Genomic DNA, 19185 nt, shown 5'->3' on the forward strand with positions numbered 1-19185 from the left:
CTCCCCTGAGTGACAGTCTCCCTTCCAGGACTCAGAACACCAAATGGATTTGAAATTGCAAAAGCTGTTGAAAACACATCTTCCCTTTCACCACTCCCTGGGTTCTCAGGCTGGCTGAAATCAGAGGAAAAAGATAAATAAATGAGAAGAATAACAAGACATGAAGGTAGAAAAAGGATACTATGTTGGTGTATTAGGGCTCCTCTGAGAGCTCATGGTGCTATCTGGTGCTCAGGCTTATGACTCCACAAGGAATGAAACTGAATGGAAAGACTCATTTGCACCTGCGCAGGAAGAGAAAAGCAGGTTGGAGAAAAGGATGGAAATACACAGGCCACGGGGCATCATGTAACCTCATCTGTCTAACCTCACACCTTTGCCCCACAGGTGCATTCATGGAACAGTGGCAAAATCCCCAGAATCTGAGCCAGGAAACCTGAATTTGAATTCTGGCTCTGTTTCTTACTACTTACATAACCTTGAGTATATTATTTCTCATTGCCTCAGTTTTCTCATCTCTAAGTTCTACTATCCAGAGTCATAACTAGAAGCTGTTGCACCCGGAGCAAGTGCACAAGAGTTTGCCACAGCCCACAGTTTCAGAATTTCCTAGTTGAACTAATTATTCTTGCTAACTTGGTGCTAACCTCTGCTGTTTCTAATCTACTGAAAGGCTACAAGTGCAGTCAGCATCCTTTAAATTTGTCACCCTTAGGGAAAGCTCAGGACTCTCTCCAACCTACTTACAGCTCTGCCTAGCATCCTAATTTCCCTAGTCACTGAGCCACCATTACAATGGAGCAAGGTGAAATTAGTTGAAAAATGCAATAAAAACTATGAGCTTGTTTCCTGGCCAAGAACAAATTGATTCTGGGTTTTTTTTTCCTTTTTCTTTCTCTCCACTCTCCCTATCCCCAACATACATAATGCTAAATAAGACAGGAGAAAAAAATCCCTCCTAGTTAGCAGAACAACTCCCTACAACGGAAGCATGTGACTTAAAAATGCCTTATTTTCCCTGAAAAATTATGCCTGAAGCATCAGAAGGCATTTCTGACAATATTGGTCAAAAAAAAAAATCAAGGATTCTAAAGTCCTTTGAAAGAACATAATAGAAAGAACCCTGTACTTGGTGTTAGAAGACCTGGGTTTAAAACTAAATAGCACAGTGGGAAAAGTTCTGGCCTGGGTGTCAGAAGGCCAAGGTGACAGTTTGACTATAACCCTATTCCCCCACCCCACCCAACGTAACTGTGTGCTGTTGGGTGAGTTACCTAACCTCTCTGAAATTCAGTTTCCTTGTCTGTAAAATAAAGGGTCCTCAGAGGTGATTTAGTCTAAACCCACTATTTTTTAGTTAAGGAAACTAAGACCCAGGGAAAGAAAGCAATCTGCCTAAGGTTACACAGGTAGCATGCATCAGAGATAGGATCTGAACCCAGAGTCTTTGACTCCCTATACCACACTACCCCCACCCCTTTTATTTGTACTGTCTCATAGGGTTGTTGTGAAAAACCATAGAATGGAACTGATGAGTTGGGTCATTTAGGGAAAGATAAAACAATTTCTAATGGTAAAGTGTTACATAAATGTCATTGATCATTATAGCATTTCAGAGGTCATGTGGTCAATTGTGGTCATATACTTCGGAAAAAACTCATTAATTCACATGATTCTTTGTAACTGAAATGCTGCTCAAAGACTTAGCAGGCTGAAAATGTACTACTTATACATGAGTCTGTGGAATTGTCATACTCAAAGTGAAACCAGATCACAAGCAAAGCTCAGGAAAAGTCAGAGTGGAAAATAATGTAGAGTTCAATGTAAAGTGGCAACCACATCCATGAGTTTTGAAGGAAGGTAAGAGTAAGAGTTATAACCTCTGTGACCCTTGTTTTGGTTTGGCTTTTTTCTTCCATTTTTTACCTAAAAGAATGGGACCAGATGACCTCAAAGTTAGACAATGAAAAGCCTGAGAGACAGAGTTTCTGGGTAATTAATAATCAATTTATTAATTATGCTAGCTGATAATAAATAAATTGATGGGCAGTGACCTCTCTTGGTAACCAATGACACCTAATGGAGACACTGAATGCCTTAATATTCTTTTAACAAAGGGGATGCTCCTGACAGGTGAAAATCAACCCTGACTGGTGAACAATTAACGAGGGGATAGACTTTCAAATGCCGAGGTGGGCTGAAGGCCTTTAGCTACTCCAGCTGAGAACGTGATTTGTTCATGAGATTCCACTGCCTCCAGCAATATGGACAAAGGAATCCATTTCTACCCTGACCACTCTGGTTGGTTTTCTCCTTCATTAGTTGGATTACTCTAAACTCCAATGGAGGGGTGCAAAAGGACATGGGCTTAACACTCTGGGGGCTGGAATTCACCTAGATTAGATTTTGTTTATACTCTAAACAGAAGATCTCCTAGATGGGTGGGGCCTCACCCAAGATCTGGGAGCATGTTCCCAGTTTGGGCAATCTTATCTATCAGCAATGTCTTTCAGAGACTGAATTATAGGGGCTAGTCCCTAAATGAGGAAACAGAGAGAAAAGTCCATAATTCTAATTTAATAATTGGTTATTAATATAATAGAAAATAATAATTTCAAAAGCTTTTCAGCCCTATGAAGAAAGAGATATTTTACAATGGAATTCTATTATGTTATAGTGTTTTTGCTTTTTAAAAATATATACTTTAGAGTGCTGATAGATTTTGCTTCTCATAAAGTTAGCTGATTCACAGCCTGCAAAACAGAGACCTGGATGGCAATGTCTGGCCTCTTCTAAACCTAGAATAAGACAGGCAGGTCAATATGAGCAGAAAGCCCTCTTACCACACTCTCACTTATTCACATGTTATCCATAGCAGAGCTGAGTCTTAAAGCTTGTTAAATTCATAACATGAGAGGTACCTCTTAAGGTAGGCAATGAAAAGAGCCCAGAAGTCAAGAGGACCTGAGCTTAAATACCTCCTCTGTTCCCTAGTACCTTGATGAAACTTGGAGTCACTTAAATTGCATAAGACTCAGTTTTCTCATCTCAAAAATGAGAGAGTGGGGTGAGACGGAGTCTCTGAGGTCCTTCGCAGGTCATAAGTATTCTGTCCAGCACTGTGGAAAGAGCCCTGGACACAGAATGGGAAGAGCTGAGCTACAGTCCTAGCTCTGGCACATCCCAGGGTGACCTTGGACAATTTATCTTTTGTGAGATTTATCTATAAAATGAGGGTTTTAATATTTGTATTCACCTACCTCATAGAGAAGTTGTGACAATCAGATGAGGTACTACGTGCAAGGTACTGTATCTTTATAATGTGCTTTACGGGGACAATGTATTAATATGATGACTCCAGGTTAACCTATCTGATTACTTTTGAGAATCATACTCTGGGGCATGGTATCTAGTCAATTCTAATGAGAGAACAGCACAAGAAAGGACACCCAGAATTCTCTTCTAAAAGCCCAGAGGTGCTTTGATCTAAGATGGAAATCAAAGATCTTCTGAACTATCCAAGAAATGTTCCACCAGATCAAGGCAGAATAACTAAGTAGAATGAACCCTGAACAGAGATTCAAGCAACCAGTGTTCTAACCTTCACGCTAGTTAGTTAGTGTGCTAGTTAGCTGTGTGATGTTGGGTAAGTCGTTCTTTCTCTGGGCCTCAGTTTCCCCGGGTATAAAGTGATGGGGTAGTTGGATCAGGTGCACTCTAAGGTCCCTTTCTTGCTTAATATTCTATTAATCCACTTCTAAAGCTCATTTGGTACCAATATGCTCATTCTCACATCACTAGATGGTGCTGTGGAGCTGAAATGTGACTGCTCACATAGGGTGACAAGCTTCCTGGATCACTGCTTCAAGGTCACTAGACTGATTAGGAAATTATTTGATAAACTTCCCTTGCCATCAAAGTGGTTTCATTTTTAATTCTCCAATATTCTAGTTAGGAGCTCGAAGGCTGGAAGGATGAAAGTGTTCCTGGCTACACAGTAATGACAAGTGGAAAATCAGTTACAGGCCTTCCAAGTAGGGTGTTAATGAGCACTCCAAATCCCCAGCCATCCCAGGCATAGAGTAGAGCCTGAAGAATGCAGAAAGATCCTAAGAGGTTAAGAATTGAACATAGGAAGAAAAGTTAGAGACTGGAATGTGAAATACCCAAGGATCTGGGAGGAACCTGATTAGCCATTCATAGGTGATTTTTCACTCAAAACTGAGGGGAGAAATGTTGCTGACTCTATTTCCCCACAGTCAATTCTCACTTCTGCTTCTCTATTTACAAGAGTTTTCTGTTTTCTTTTAAAGTGCTAAACATGTCTCAGTGTATTACAAGGGCAATAAGGAGTGGAAGGGGATATATTACAAGCATTCCTTAAACTCCTACTTGGAATATGATTTGACCATAGAATTCCCAAGACTTTGGTCAAAGTGGATGACTTCCCTAGGCTTTCAAACACACTCTCCAGCCTTTGCCATTGCTATAAATGTCCCTTATGCCTAGAATCTCCTGCCTCTCTTTTATTTAGCTATTACTCTTTTAGGGAAATCATCTTTTTTCACCCTCAGCCTTCTAATGAAATGGAAGGCCAATGCCTTGCACATAAAAGACAGACAATATTTGTTGACTGAAAGGAGGAAAATCTAACTATCTGGCCCGGTTTCACTGTGGTGCCATAATCTATAGTGCGCTATAGGTCCCAAGCAGTCAACAGTCAGTATCCTTACAGGCTAGCATCTTAATGACCTCATTATAAAAAGACAAATTATATTCTTATTGTATCATAATCAAAATACAGACAAAAACCTAATCTATTAATCTATACAGGAATGTAGATTGCTATCAGTTTATCTATATTTATCTAGACATTAACTGATCCTTAGACTACAGGGAAATATATAGATGCATGAATTCAAGTTCAAAACAGTAAAACACAGTAAAAACTATTAAAAAAAAAAACAGGTTTTGGTAAATAGATATGTGTCCTTGAAGAAGCTATTTCCTCTCTGTGAACTTCTGATTCATCTGTAAAATGAAAGGTTTGACTATACAGTGTTTATTTCTCTTTACATTCAGTCAGTTAGTGACCTTGTCCACCGCTGCGGCATCAGTGATCACTTCTATACATATATCACTTCCTGTATGTCCAGGCCCAGCCTCTTCCATCAGCCTCTGGTCTAATTCTCTCCCTAGATGTTCTGCTGGCACATTCCATTCAACGTATCCAAAGCCTGCCCCTCCTCCCAGTGTCCTGTTTTTCTTGATAGCAATTTCAATTCTCCCCGGCATCCAGACTAGAAACTTTGAAGTCACAGTTGATTCTTCCCTCTTTGTCATCACCCATAGCTAGGCAGTTGCCAAGTCAATCAGTCAGTCAAAGGTTATTAACTTGCAGTAAAGACAGTAAGTTAAAAGGAAAAGATGAAAGCCAGTTAACCCATTTATTAAGTACCTATTATGTGTCAGGCTCTCTATTGGGCACTGGGAACACAAGGACAAAAAAATGCAAGTTCCTAACCTCAAGAAACTTATATTCTATCAGAGATATTTTGTACATAAAAAATATACATATAAAATAGAGAGACTGAACCTATTATTTCTTTCATGTAGGGAGGTCCTGTTGAAGAACTTTCTCTACAAATTTAGGTCAACACCTCTTCAACTTATAAAAAGTTGCTTAGATTCTGGAGAGTAATTTGGAACTATACCCAAAGGGTTATAAAATTGTACATACCCTTTGACCGAGCAATACCACTACTAGGTCTGTACCCCAAAGAGATCAAAGAAAAGGGAAAAGGACCTACATGTACAAAAAACACTATAGCAGCTCTTTTTGTTGTGGCAAAGAATTGAATATTGAGATCATCAAATGAGGAATGGCTGAACAAGTTGTGGTATATGAAGGTGATGGAGTACTATTGTGCTGTAAGAAATGATGGGCAGGAGGCTCTCAAAAAAACCTGGGAAGATTTTTGTGAACTGATACAAAGTGAAGTGAGCAGAACCAGGAGACCAGCGTATACAGTAACAGCAATACTATATGATAATCAACTGTGAAAGATGTAGCTATTGTCAGCAATACAATGATCCAAGATAATTCCAAAGGATTTATGATGAAAAATCCTACCTCTGAATGCAGACTGAAGCATACTTTTTTTTACTTTATAATTCTTGGGAGTTTTCTTAAGTCTGCATTTTCTTTTGCAACATGGCTAAGACAGAAATGTTTTGTATGACTGTATATGTATAATCTATATCAAATTGCTTGCCTTCTTCAAGGAGGGGGGTGGGAGAGAGGGAAGGAAAAACTATGAAACTCAAATTTCTTTTTAAAGAATGCTAAAAATGTTTGTTTACATGTAATTGAGAAAAATCAAACTTTAATGTAAAAAATTTTAGAACAGAAAATGGACAACCCCATTGTAAAAATGAAAATAAAACATTGCCTACAGCCCTGAAAAGTTAAGAGACTTGTCTTGGGTCATGCAGCCAGATTTATCAGAGGTAGAACTTGAATCTACTACATTGAGAGACAGATGAGAGAGAGAAAGAAAGAAGAGGGGGGAGGGAGGGAGGAAGGAGTGGTAGGTGGATAGATTGATAGATACAGATAAAGAGACAAAGAAAGAGAAAGAAAGCATTTTCTCTATATCTACGTAACAGATAAGGGGCAGGTAGGTGGTGCAGTGGATAGAGCACCAGTGCAGGAGCATGGACCTGAGTTCAAATCTCACCTCAGACACTTCACACTCACTAGCTGTGTGTCCTTGGGCAAATCACTTAACCCCAATTGCCTCATCCTGGGTCATCTCCAGTCATCCTGATGAATATCTGGTCACTGGATTCAGATGGCCCTGGAGGAGAAGTGAGGCTGGTGACCTCCCTAGTGCTCCCTCACTCAAAACAAAGTCAAGTGCAACTCACGTCATTATTTCTCTGATGGCATGATCTTCTTCAGCAACAAAGGATGAATACACACATGTAACAGATATAAGGTAAGTTTTTGAGGAGATTCAAAAATCTTCAATTACTCTACAGCTTATAAAATAAAATGCAAACTCCTTAGCCTGGCATTCAAGACCTTCCACAATCTGACTCCAACCTTCTTCTCAGTCTTTTAGCATTTCCTTTTTCACATTCTAATGGAACTGTTCACTTTTCCCCAGTCTCGTAATACCCTATCCAGCTTTCATCTTTCTGGCCATGCTGTGTCTCATGGATAGAAGAGACCCACTCCACCCACCCCTGCCCCCACTATGTCACTACCTGTGAAAAATCCTTCCCATCCTTAAGAGTTCCAACTTACATGCTACCTCTTCAATTAATCAATCAACAAGCATGACTTAAGTACCTACCATGTGCCAAGCACAAACAGAAATGATGATGATGGTGATGATGATGATGGTGGTGGTATCATGATGATATGCACAAATAACATTTATATAGGAGATTAATATTTGGAAATCCCTTTAAATATGTCCTCATTTGGAAATACTAAAGGATTTGGAGCTAGACACTTTAGTTTCAGATTCTGAGCACCTTCTTGTACTACCTCTGTGGGCTTGGCACACATCATTTAATCATTCTGGGCCTCAATTTCCTCATCTATAAAATGAGGGAGTTGGCTAGATGACCTCAAAGAATCCTTCCAATTCTGACATTCTATAATCTTATGAACCTCAGTGTTTGTAAGGTACTTGAGGGCAGAAATCACATTTAGATTTAATGATATACTTCCTTGTTCCTTAGCATGATGCCTTATGCTTTTAACCAATACTTATTGAATGCAGGGAAAGAATGAATGAATACAGTAACTGTGTTTCAGGAGATGAAATATGAACTGAATAATAAACAAATCACTTATAGTTAATTATATCATTAATATACCATTATTACATCATCATATCTTAAACAGCACTCTAATTCACATTTATATTTCATTAAATTACCAGGGAAATAAATACACTCCAATTCCTGACCATCTATATAACATACCTTTGATTTTTGGTCTGAGAAAAAAGTTAAACATCTTTAAAGGCCATCCTTTTTTGTTTCCCTGCAATAGAAATCATCAAGGTTAATAATTGATTTCATCTTTTAACTCTTAGAAATTTGAATTTTCAGGATTAAAATATTCAGCTATAATTGGATCCTAGGAAATGAGATAATAATGTAAAATTGGCATTTATATAGCACTTGAAGGTTTATAAAGTGCCATATGTACAATGCATGCATAAATTTCACTTTTATTTATGTACATTATTTCATCATGATATAATTACTATAGTTATTATCTCCATTTTGCAAATGAAGAAACAGGCTGAGAGAGATTAAGCATTTCAACCATAGTCATAAAGCTAGTAGGTGTCTGAAGTGGGATTCAAACCCACGGTCTCTCTTACTCTATGTATGGTGCTCTACCCACCATGCCATGCTACTTTCTCTTGTAAGGAAGGTTAACCCATTAAAGACAGTAAATTAATTTATAACAAGAGAGAGTGTATCAGTTACCTCTCTATTCCACTGCTACAGCAGTCTAGTGCTGACTCAGAATGAAGGGAAGAAGGTGAATTCTAAGACAAAAATAATATTCATCATCTTAGGTCACATGTCTATATGTGCTTTCCTAACAACCCAAAGGTAGTGGCACCAATATTATTATCATCCCCATATTATACAGAAGGAAACTGAAACTCCTAGGCTTTAAATGATTAGTCCATGTTCATGTAGTAAATTGCAGAGATGGGATTTGAACCCAAGTCTCCTGACTTCAAATCTATTACTCTCTTTTTCACCCGACCATGATTCCTAGATATTGAAACATTTGAGTATCATATTCCAGTCCAGAGTGGCCCTGAGAGGTCTAATCTGGTCTCCACTAGTGATCCTCTTCTTAAAGGGTCAGGGAAATTGCACAGCTCCAGGATTAAAACAATGTCTGGGATCCAACAGAACAACTGAGTCTATGGATCCAATTCTGATTGAGTACCTAGAACACAAACATTGTCGTTTCCCCCCCCACACACTCAACCCCTCCCCCAGCAACCTCTTGTTCAAAGATGAACCAGAGCAAAACCAAAGGTCAGAGGTAACTCAAATCATATCAGCTTTTGGCTCACCTAAGGCTCAGCCCAAACTATAACCATCTCCAGAGGTATGAGGAGAGGCAGCATGAACCCAGGATGCTATGGTAAAAACTCATTCAGCAAGAATTTATTTTTTTAGTTTGTTCTAGAAGTTAAAATTTTTATTTATTCATTGTTAAAACTATACAGAATATATTAAAGATATGCAAACAATATATAAAATCAGCCTTCTACAAAAAAACATAAACTATGTAGTAAAGCTATATAGTAAAACTATGTGAAAAGCTACAACCACCATTGGTTTTAGAAATGATTAAATATTTAATGTATATTTATATACTTCTGAAAATTTAGCATATTCATTTAAATTGCAATGTAGGATCAAGAAAATATAGATCTTTAGCATCATCATACCTCTTCAGCAAACATTTATTATGTAGGTACCTTAAAATAGGTACTAAAGACCTAACCTAAGTGCTGGCAAATATACAAAGATAAATAAGACAGAGTTCCTTCCCTTGAGGAACTTGGTTATATTTGTGGTTGTTGCTGTTGTTGAGATGTTTCAGTCATGTCCAACTCTTCATAACCCCATTTGGGGTTTTCTTGGCAGATGTCTTGCCATTTCCTATTCCAGTTCATTTTACAAATGGGAAAACTGAGGGAAACAGGGTCACACAGCTAGTAAGGGTGTGAGGCTAGATTTGAACTCAGGTCCTCCTGACTCCAGCCTCTGTACTCTATCTACTGTACCACCTAGCTGCCCTCAAGAAACTTACAATGGAATAAAGGGAGTAAAACACAAACCAACAAGACACTAAGAATATCTGATAATGAGAGAGACCATTTCCACCATAGTGGGGAGGGAGGATCAGGGCAGGTTTTACCAAGAAAGTAACATTTGAGTTGAATTTTAAAAGATGGGTATGATTTGAATATGGAAGTGGGAAAGGAAAGGGAGAGGTGGCTAGGTAAGGACAGAGGGCAGAAGGCTACTTACCTAGTAACCTCAACTATTAAAAGCAAGATGGAAACAAAAACAACTCCTTTGAACAACCAAAACAGATATTACAAAAAGCATATATGCAAGTATATTTCCTTTATTCAAAGGAGAGTCCCTCGTCCTTCATTCTTATGACATAGTCATAACAGACAAATCATTTCTCTAGCACTTTGAATTTTACAAGATTTTCCTCACAACAACTCTATGATGTAGTATGCAAATTTTTGTTGTTGTCTAGTCTATCAGTCATATCCGACTTTTTGTGACCCCATTTGGGGTTTTCTTGGCAAAGATGCTGGAATGGTTTGCTATTATTTTTATCACTATTCATTGGGAAAAAAAGCCATCCCTCAATCAACCAATAAATATAGATATGAAGCAAATTTTTGAGTCAAAACAGCGAGATGAATCAGGAAAGATTTCATATAGAAAGTCTGGGATTTGAACCTGGGGATTCTAGAAGACCTGAACCACGTACCATCTTACTGCTTCAGAGGGTAAGGGACATGTGCAATAGAACTCTAATAGAGTTTCTTCACAAAAAAAGTTCCATGAACACAAACCAAACAGCACTAAGAAGGGTGAGAGGTGGTTTCTGCTTACATGTAGCACCTTGTTGCCCAACAACGTCAGATAAATGAGCTGTGGCTATATATTCATATGACCAAATCATTTCAATTGGAACAGGATGCCCTTTGAAATCTTTTGCAGAGCAATTTGTAAGCCCTGACTTCCAACCATTTAAAATTAAATACTAGGAAGGCTATTAGTTACAAATCAGTCACTTCCTGTAGTGTGTCATAAAAGAGTTTTCTAGAACATTCCACAAAAGCAGTGGGCTGCAAAGATGGACATCAGATGACAGAATAGTGCTTTATGGGCTTGTCAGGGACCAGAAGCAGCAGTTCCTGTACAGAACTGACAAATAATCTTTTTATGACTCTGATCAACAAAGTATTGTGGCTCTAAACTAATAAAAGATCTCCTGAGACATAAGGCCATAGATCTAGAGTGGTAATGGATCAGAAAGGACATCTAGTCCAAATTCCTCATTTTACAGAGAAGGAAACTGAGACCCAGAAAGTAATTTGCCCAAGGTCACAGAGATAGTAAACATCAGAGCTGAGATTTGAACTTGTGACTCCTGGTTCAGCAAGCACTTTTCCACTGGACCAGCCTGAAGTCATATTTTAGCCATGCTTAACACAGAAGGAACTATAAAGGATGAGATTATGACAACAAAATAATTTCTTCTTGTTGTTCATCCCAAACCATGAATTGATCAAAACATTCACTCCTAACATCCTCTTCCAGTTCTACCATAGTGAGCTCTGGCCCTGACACACAGTCTTAACAGCTTCTGTTAAGGAGAAGAGTGTCCATCTATATCCAAGACACTTATACAGGACAAGTGGGGATTTGTCCCAGAATACACAAATTTCAAAGATGTTGACAGAGCATGCAGATTCTAGCAGCATTATCAATCAATCAACAAACACTTATTAAACATCATTCATTAAATACCTACGTACCAGGTACTAGGCTACATTCTAGAGATACAAAGACAAATGCAAAACAGCTCCCTTCCTCAAGTCCTCATTTATATATTCCAATGGAGATACAATAAACATACACATGCACACGTGGGCGCACACACACACACACACACACACACACACAGAATATATATCTATATAGTGTATAGGTATGTGTATGTTTCTATATATGTATGTGTATCTGTGTACATATACAATATATGTGAATGTGTATATATACATATATACTATTATAATAGGTAACCTTTATATAGTACTGTGGGAGGTAGGTGCTTCTATCAGCCTCATTTTACAGTTAAAGACAGTGAGGCAGACAAAGGTTAAGTGACCACACAGTAGTAAGTGTTTTTGAGACTAGATTTGAACTCAGGTGTTCCTAACTCCAGACCTGGTGCTCTATCCACTATACCACCTAGAGGCCCCAATGTATGTGTGTATATCAGAGACAGAGAGTGACAGACAGACAGAGAGCACAAGAGAAAAAGAGAGAGAAACAAAGAAAAAAGAAATGGTGCTTGACCTGAGTCTTGACATAAACTAGGAATTCCAAGAGGTAGAGAAGAGGAGAGAATGTGCTTCATCATGGAAGACAGGAAAAATGCCCAGGCACAGAGATGAGAGATGAAGTGTCATAGACAAAGATCGACCAAAGAGCTGATTGACTGGGTCACAGAATACTTAGAAAGGCAATTTACATAAAAATGCATAACAGCGGTGCAGTAGATAGAGCACTGAGCCTGTAGTCAAGAAGATTTTGTTGTTGTCCAGTCATTTCAGTCATGTCTGACTCTTTGTGACCCCATTTGAGATTTTTGTGGCACGTACTGAAGTAGTTTGCCATTTCCTTCTCCAATCTATTTTACAGATGAGGAAACTGAGGCAAACAGGGTGAAGTGACTTGCCCAGAATCACACAGCTATTAAGTGTCTAAGGTCAGACTTGAACTCAGGAAGGTGAGTCTTCCTGACTTCAGGTCTGGCTTTCTCCTACTGGAGTCAGAAAGACCTCACTTCAAATCCAAGCTCAAACATTTACTAGCTATGTGTCCCTGGACAAGTCACTTAACTGCTGTCTGCCTCAGTTTCCTCATCTGTAAAATGGGGAGAATAATAGTACCTACCTCCAAGGGTTATTGTGAGGATCACATGAATTAATAATTGTAATATGTTTTATGAATGTTAAAGTGCTAGCTTTTATCATTATTATCAATAGTATTATTAAAGTTAGAAAGATAGGATAAAGCAAAGTTGTGACAAATTTTTCCATAACAAAGAGGAGTTTCTATGTTATTCCGGAGGTAATAAGGAGTTGATAGTGTTAATCAGGAAGAGAGGTGATATGATTAGAAATGTTTTTTAAGAATATTAATGTCACTTGGACAGCAGCTATGTGGATAAAGGACTCGAGTGAGTAGATTTTGTGCTGTTTGCCCAAGTGCATCATATGCTAGTTACGGTTCTGGTTCTTAGCATACTTAAAGTCTAAGCTTGAATTCCTGGAGCTTCTGGTTACTCCTAATCCCTTCTTGTTTCTCTCTATTTCTCATGTTGGATGAGAAGGAAATTAAAAATGGGATGACTCAAACCAACGAATTTTTAAAACTTTTTAAAATTCTGGTAAATGCTTTGACTTAGGAGGAAATTAATCATTTCAATTTATAGAAAATTTATATTATTTATTCTTTTGCCCTTAAAAGAACCCTGTGAGTTCAGCATGTAAGCAATTAATATGCATTTTTTTCACATAAAGAAACTGAGGCTTTGAGAAGTGACATGATTTACCCAAAATCACATATTAAATAAGTGGCAGACCACCAGTCAGGCTAGCAGACTCCAAATCCTGTGTCTGTCCCTCTCTAAATACCATTCCGCTGCAGCAATGTATGTAGCACAACAACCTTCCAACCTGAAGGAAATTGTTCTAGGATTGTGGATTCCAATTAGTCTTTTTTCTTCAATGTAAGTTCTTACAATTGCAAGTTAACCACTAATGACATCCTTTTCCCTCCCAAACTACCTTTTATTTAACTGCTTTATGTGTATACACGCATACATGTTTATTAGTTTTCTATTGATGTTATATGTTTTTATATGTACTTATTGCCTCTCTCATTAGATCTTTGTGAGTAGGGATTGCTTCATTCATTATACTTGTAATACCCCATGACCTAGCACCATGCCTGGCACATAGCAGGTACTTAACAAATACTTACTGATTGTTAATTATTGGGTTTTAGCCTTTTTATTCCTATTTCTAAATAGTACAAAGTGACTATCTTATCAAAAAAGGCCCATGAAGCATATATCACCAATTGCTATTGTCATTAAATGATCTACTATAAAAAAAAATTCCATTATAAGCATCTACTCCAGTAGATGTATTTTTTAAACACGACAAGGGTTACTTCTAAGACAGCTTCAATGCAAAAAGATTCTTGCTTGTGCTTCATGCATTCTAACGGCTGTGAGTCTGCCCCTTTATTTTTCTTTAAGGTAGATGAACTTAGATCTTTTTACAGTCAAAGTCCTCACTTCAGATAGCCAAATTATTTGCTGTGGAAATGACAAGAGCTCAGGAAATATTAATTGATGATAATGAATGATTATGCCCTCTTGGGAAATTAGTGACAGGAGAAATAAGAAAAAACATTTCTGAAAAAAATGTATCTGTTTCCACTGCTGAGTCTTTCCTTTTATAGATAGACTTTCATCCTGAGAGTAAAATTTAAAAAAAAAAAATCAGAAACCAGAAAAGAAAAAGCAGGAAATGAGATAATGTGTGAGGCCTAGAGAGAAATGGCAAATGACTGCTTAAATGCATTAGGCACAAAGGAAGGATTAAGGAAAACACTGCTTCTTTGTGAAACATGAGAAAAAAGTTCAGTTTCATGGACATTAAAAGAAGAAAGTCTTGAAAGAAAATAAGAGAGAAAACATTGAAGGGAAAATTACATAGAAGACCTGGATTCAGCCCAGTTCTGCCATGTATCTGTTAATATGATGCTGAACAAATCATTCAATCTCACTGAGGCTCAGTTTCATCCTCTATAAAATGGGGATAATTATACTTGCACTACTATCTACCTTACGAGAAGTCTTGTGGGAATGGACTTCAATCACTTCCATTTTAGAATGAGGTGGTTAGACTAGATGACCTCTGAGCGTCCTTTCCCACTTCAAATCCTATAGTATGATATGTAACCCCCAAGCACTACATACCTAAAAGCCACTGTTAGCCTTGCTTTCCATCACTATTCGTTGGAAAGAAAAGTCGACAATCAATCAACCAATAAACGTCTGTTGTGGAAGACCGTATTTGACAAAATGGAATATTGTTCCTGACCACAAGAGGCTTACAACACCGTTAGTAATACATGACTGATATAAAACAATAACAAACTGTATATATTCAAGCGCTACATGATCATTGAAATTTCAAGTAGCCCAAGAAGGCTTTGTGACTCTAACTGGACCTTGAGGACCAGAACTGGCACAAGAGGAGAAAAGAAGGAAATACATTTCATGTAAAAGGATCATAAGCCAAGGTTCTGAAAGTCAGAACTCTGTCATGGGACAGAGACAAAACCTGCTTGATTGGAACAGAGTTCCCACTAGGGAACTGTGGGAAGTACAGTTGAATTGATAGCTTGAGGGGAAATTGCAGAGGTTTGGTCAGCCTAGAAGAGGAGATCACAGAATCAAAGAACCAGAATCACAGAAGCTCAGAGATGGAAGAGAATTTGGAGGCTATCTATTCCAACACAGACCCAATACTTGTTGAAGGATTGCAGACAAGCGGCAATCCAACCTCTACATGAAGACCTCAAATGAGAAGACTTCCCAAAGCAGTCATTTCCATATTTGGAGAGCTCTAATCATTAGTAACTCTTACTTTACATCAAGAAACTACCACTGATTGCTGGGCATTCTCCGCTCTGAAGCCAAGAAGAACAAGTCTAAAACTCTCTTAGACACAATAACTTTTCAAATACTTGAAGACAAGGTGTTTGGCATATTATCACCTCCTTCTTGTCTTCCCTTCCCAAGGTCAAACATGTCCATTTCCTTTAAATGACCCTCATAAGGCACTGTTTGGAAGCCCTTTATTATCCTGATTGCCTGATGTCTCCCTGAAAGACTACATTGTCATGGAATATCTGACCTACACCAATTTCAAGGAGGAATTGGAGAATAAGCAAGAAATAAGAAAGTAAATGAAGTAATGAAAAGGAAGATCTACATATAATGTCTACCTCTCCCTATGGTAACACAGAATCATAAATTTAGAGCTGGACAAAGTAGCAGAGGTCATCTAATGACACCTCCTCCATTTATATCACAAGATATTGAAGGATGTCACATTTGATAAAGCACACAAAGGCACGTGATCAGAAGACCAATAGGGGACATAAAATTTATGTAAAATGTGACACCTGATGCAAATAAAATAATCACAGATTCATTTTCTTGACTCTATACAGAAACAAAGTAGCATTGCTTTTCAGATTTAGTGGAGTTTTCTTTGTTCTTTTGGACTTCTTAAAGTTTCTAGTCCTGTCATCCACCCATCAGGACCATGGAAAGGTAATTAGATTACCCATGTTTATCTAAAGCAGGGGTTCTTAACCCAGAGTCCACATACTGCCAAGGGGTCCATGGATAGACTTTTGGGAGGTCCATATTTTGGTAAATGCATTTGAATGTAATCAGTTTCCACTGTAATACTAGACATCTTATTTTATTTTGAGAAAGGGTCCATAGTCTTCAGCAGATTGCCAAAGGGATCTATAAAACAAAAAAGGCTAAGAAACTCTGATCTAAAGGTTATGAATAATTGGTATCAATGGATTTCCAAGATTTTATATTAAGATTAAATTCTCTTTATGAAGAAATTATTTGAAAATGTTGGCATGTTGCTTTTCAGCTGATATTTCCCCCAAAGGAGTAAATTTATATTTTAGTCCAGTGTGTTTCATTAAATATGTAATTCAATTCAACATATATTTATTGTGTCTATTATGTTTAAGGTGTTGGGAATGCAATGTGCTAGGCTCTGAAAATACAAAAATGAAAAATTACAAAGTCCTTGCCCCCAAGTCCCTATTTTTCAGGATAAAATCTATCAAAATACATTATTTCCAGCATCCAAAGGGCTCTTCTACATTTAGAAAATCAGTTCTGCTAAAGAATATGGAAAGTAATCTGGTAGAGATTGTAATGATCCCTGGAAAGACTTAAGTAGTTTTCAAAACTTGGGACCTAGAGATAGTGTAAGAAGGAAAAGGATAAATCCAAGATGAAACTACAATTTTTGGCTTGAGCAACCTGCGAATGATGATATCACAACGAAGTCAGGGAAGTTGATAAGGGGAACTCATTTTGTGGTAAACAGTAAAGATGATGAGTTCAGATTGGAACATACTATATTGAAGCAAAGTTCTAATCCCAGTTCTGACATTTAACTCTTTTGTGTCTTAAACCCTAGGACAAAGTGCCTGAGAAGGGAATCTGCTCACATAGTTCTTTTTGCTCTGCAACTCACAGAAGAGACCCCCACATAGGGGAGTTTTCCCATCATTTCAAAGTAATAGTTCTTTCAAATATTCCTGTATCTAACAGCAAGATACTATGAAATACAGGACTGGTGCTGGATAGGACTGAAGATAATAGATCTAGGAGTCATCAACATAGATGGGTTATCTGAAGCCTTGAGACTACAAGAATTCTCTGAGAGATAAAAAATTAAAAGACTGAAGAATAAGCCATGGGAAATAGCCAAAGCTAGGGAGACCAAAGAGTAGAAAGAGATGAAGAAAAACCAAAGCAGTCAGAGAAGTAGGGTCAGAACCAGTATAATATAGAATCATGCTAAGGAAAAGACAGCCTCAAAAAATGAGAGCAGGGATATTCAACAGTATCAAAGGTGGCAGAGGGTTCAAGAAGAATGAGAATCCTTTGCCAGATCTTCTCATTTCTGTCTTTACCTGCCTCATATGCATCCCCTGCTTTCCTACCTCTGACACAGGTATCAACCTTGTTCAACCTGTTACCTCTTACCTGGATGACTCTAATACCTTTCTAATTGGTTCCCTAGTTCAAGTCTCTCTCCACTTCAACTGACCTTCAATTCAACCATCAAAGTAATTTTCCAAAAGTCACTCAACTACTCAAAAAAATTCAGTGGCTCCCTATTATGTCCAAGATCAAATATAAACTCCTTACTCACGTAAAGCTTTTAATAATCTGGCCCCTTGCTACACTCCCAGTTTTTTTTATACTTTACTTCTCTCATACAGTCTGTAATATAGCCATACTGGCCTACTGTTTGTTCCTTAAACTCAGGAGTCTATCTCTCACCCCTGTGCCTTTCCGCAGTGACTCATCCTACATATGTAGAATACTCTCCACCTCTTTACTGCCCTGGGTTCGTTCAAGACTCAGTTCAAATCTCACCCTCTCCAAGAGCCCTTTTCTGGTATCCCTCACCCCAGCTGTGGTCTAACATATCATTGACTCTGTGTGTATCTTGTATGTTTTTTCATGTTGTTTTCCATATTATAATGTGAGCTCCTTGAGGACAGGAAATATTCTTTGCCTATCTTTTATATTCTTAGTATAATAATAAATAACTAATAACCATACAGAAAGATCAATCTCAGGAGAATGGTGGATATGAAAGCCATCAAGGAGTTAAATGGGTAAATAGGTAGAAAATGGAGGCAGAGTACTGGCAAAGTTTAGCACAAATGTCCAGCACAAAAGCATAGTAGATGAATACGTAATATCTATGGGAGGAAAAAAGGAGGGGAAGGTTAAAAAATAGGGAGGAAACAAGAGTGAATGGCAAGGTTGAGTAAGTTTTTGCGGATTGAAGAATTCATATACGCTGAAAACCAGATGAAAGAAACCAGGTGAGAAGGAGAGATTAAAGATGCTAACCAGGGATGAGATAAATGAAAGAACCAACTCTCTTAAGAATCAGAAACAGATGGGATCTAGGGTTGAGATAGATGAGTTAGCTCTTGGGAGGAAAAAGGATGGTCCTTCTGAGACTATGGAAAAGATCCAACTACCAGAAGAGGAAAAACCTAAGAAGGGAAAAGAAGAAGCCACACATACCCCCCAAAAAAGAAGAAATATCCTTGAGTTACAGGTGACCTGAACAAAGGGAATCTATCTAAATCTGCAGGGTCTGATTTATATCAAAGGATGCTGAAAGAACTGTCTGAAATCAGTCAAAAGCTACCATTAACTAGCCATAAGAACTTCTAGCAGACATGTGATATTACTGAAGGTTGGAGAGTCATACATAACACTTATCTTTCAAGAAAGGAGGGAGAAGACATCCCTGGAAATTGAAGATATGACACTTTGAGTTGAACGATTGGAAAGAGAAAAATTCTAATGTAGTATCAAAAAACTTAACATTGAAAGTCTTTTAAAACTTACAATTTGAGAATGAATACATGGCTTTGTTAAGGATAAATCTGGCCAGATTAATCTAATTTATTCTCTAAGATAAGATGATAGATTGA

General features: G+C 37.9%; 1 protein-coding gene across 5 annotated transcripts in view; it reads right to left on the minus strand.

The window, feature by feature from the left end:
- The window catches only part of DCDC2C (doublecortin domain containing 2C), a 188322-nt gene that overhangs the window by 29668 nt on the left and 139469 nt on the right, over nucleotides 1–19185 (minus strand). For 2 of the 5 annotated variants that reach the window (XM_072634297.1, XM_072634298.1), the window contains exons 13-14: nucleotides 8518–8579; nucleotides 8002–8062 (exon numbers count right to left, since the gene is read on the minus strand). The exons of 1 other annotated variant lie outside the window; for it this stretch is intronic. In XM_072634297.1, the coding sequence (XP_072490398.1) occupies nucleotides 8038–8062; nucleotides 8518–8579 (87 nt within the window). In that variant the 3' untranslated portion in view covers nucleotides 8002–8037. The remainder of the gene's footprint in view (nucleotides 1–8001; nucleotides 8063–8517; nucleotides 8580–19185) is intronic. 2 more of the 5 variants (XM_072634294.1, XM_072634295.1) reach the window with 1 other exon arrangement.

This window comes from Notamacropus eugenii, chromosome 1 (genome assembly GCF_028372415.1).
Source record: "Notamacropus eugenii isolate mMacEug1 chromosome 1, mMacEug1.pri_v2, whole genome shotgun sequence".
NCBI classification, from domain to species: domain Eukaryota; kingdom Metazoa; phylum Chordata; class Mammalia; order Diprotodontia; family Macropodidae; genus Notamacropus; species Notamacropus eugenii.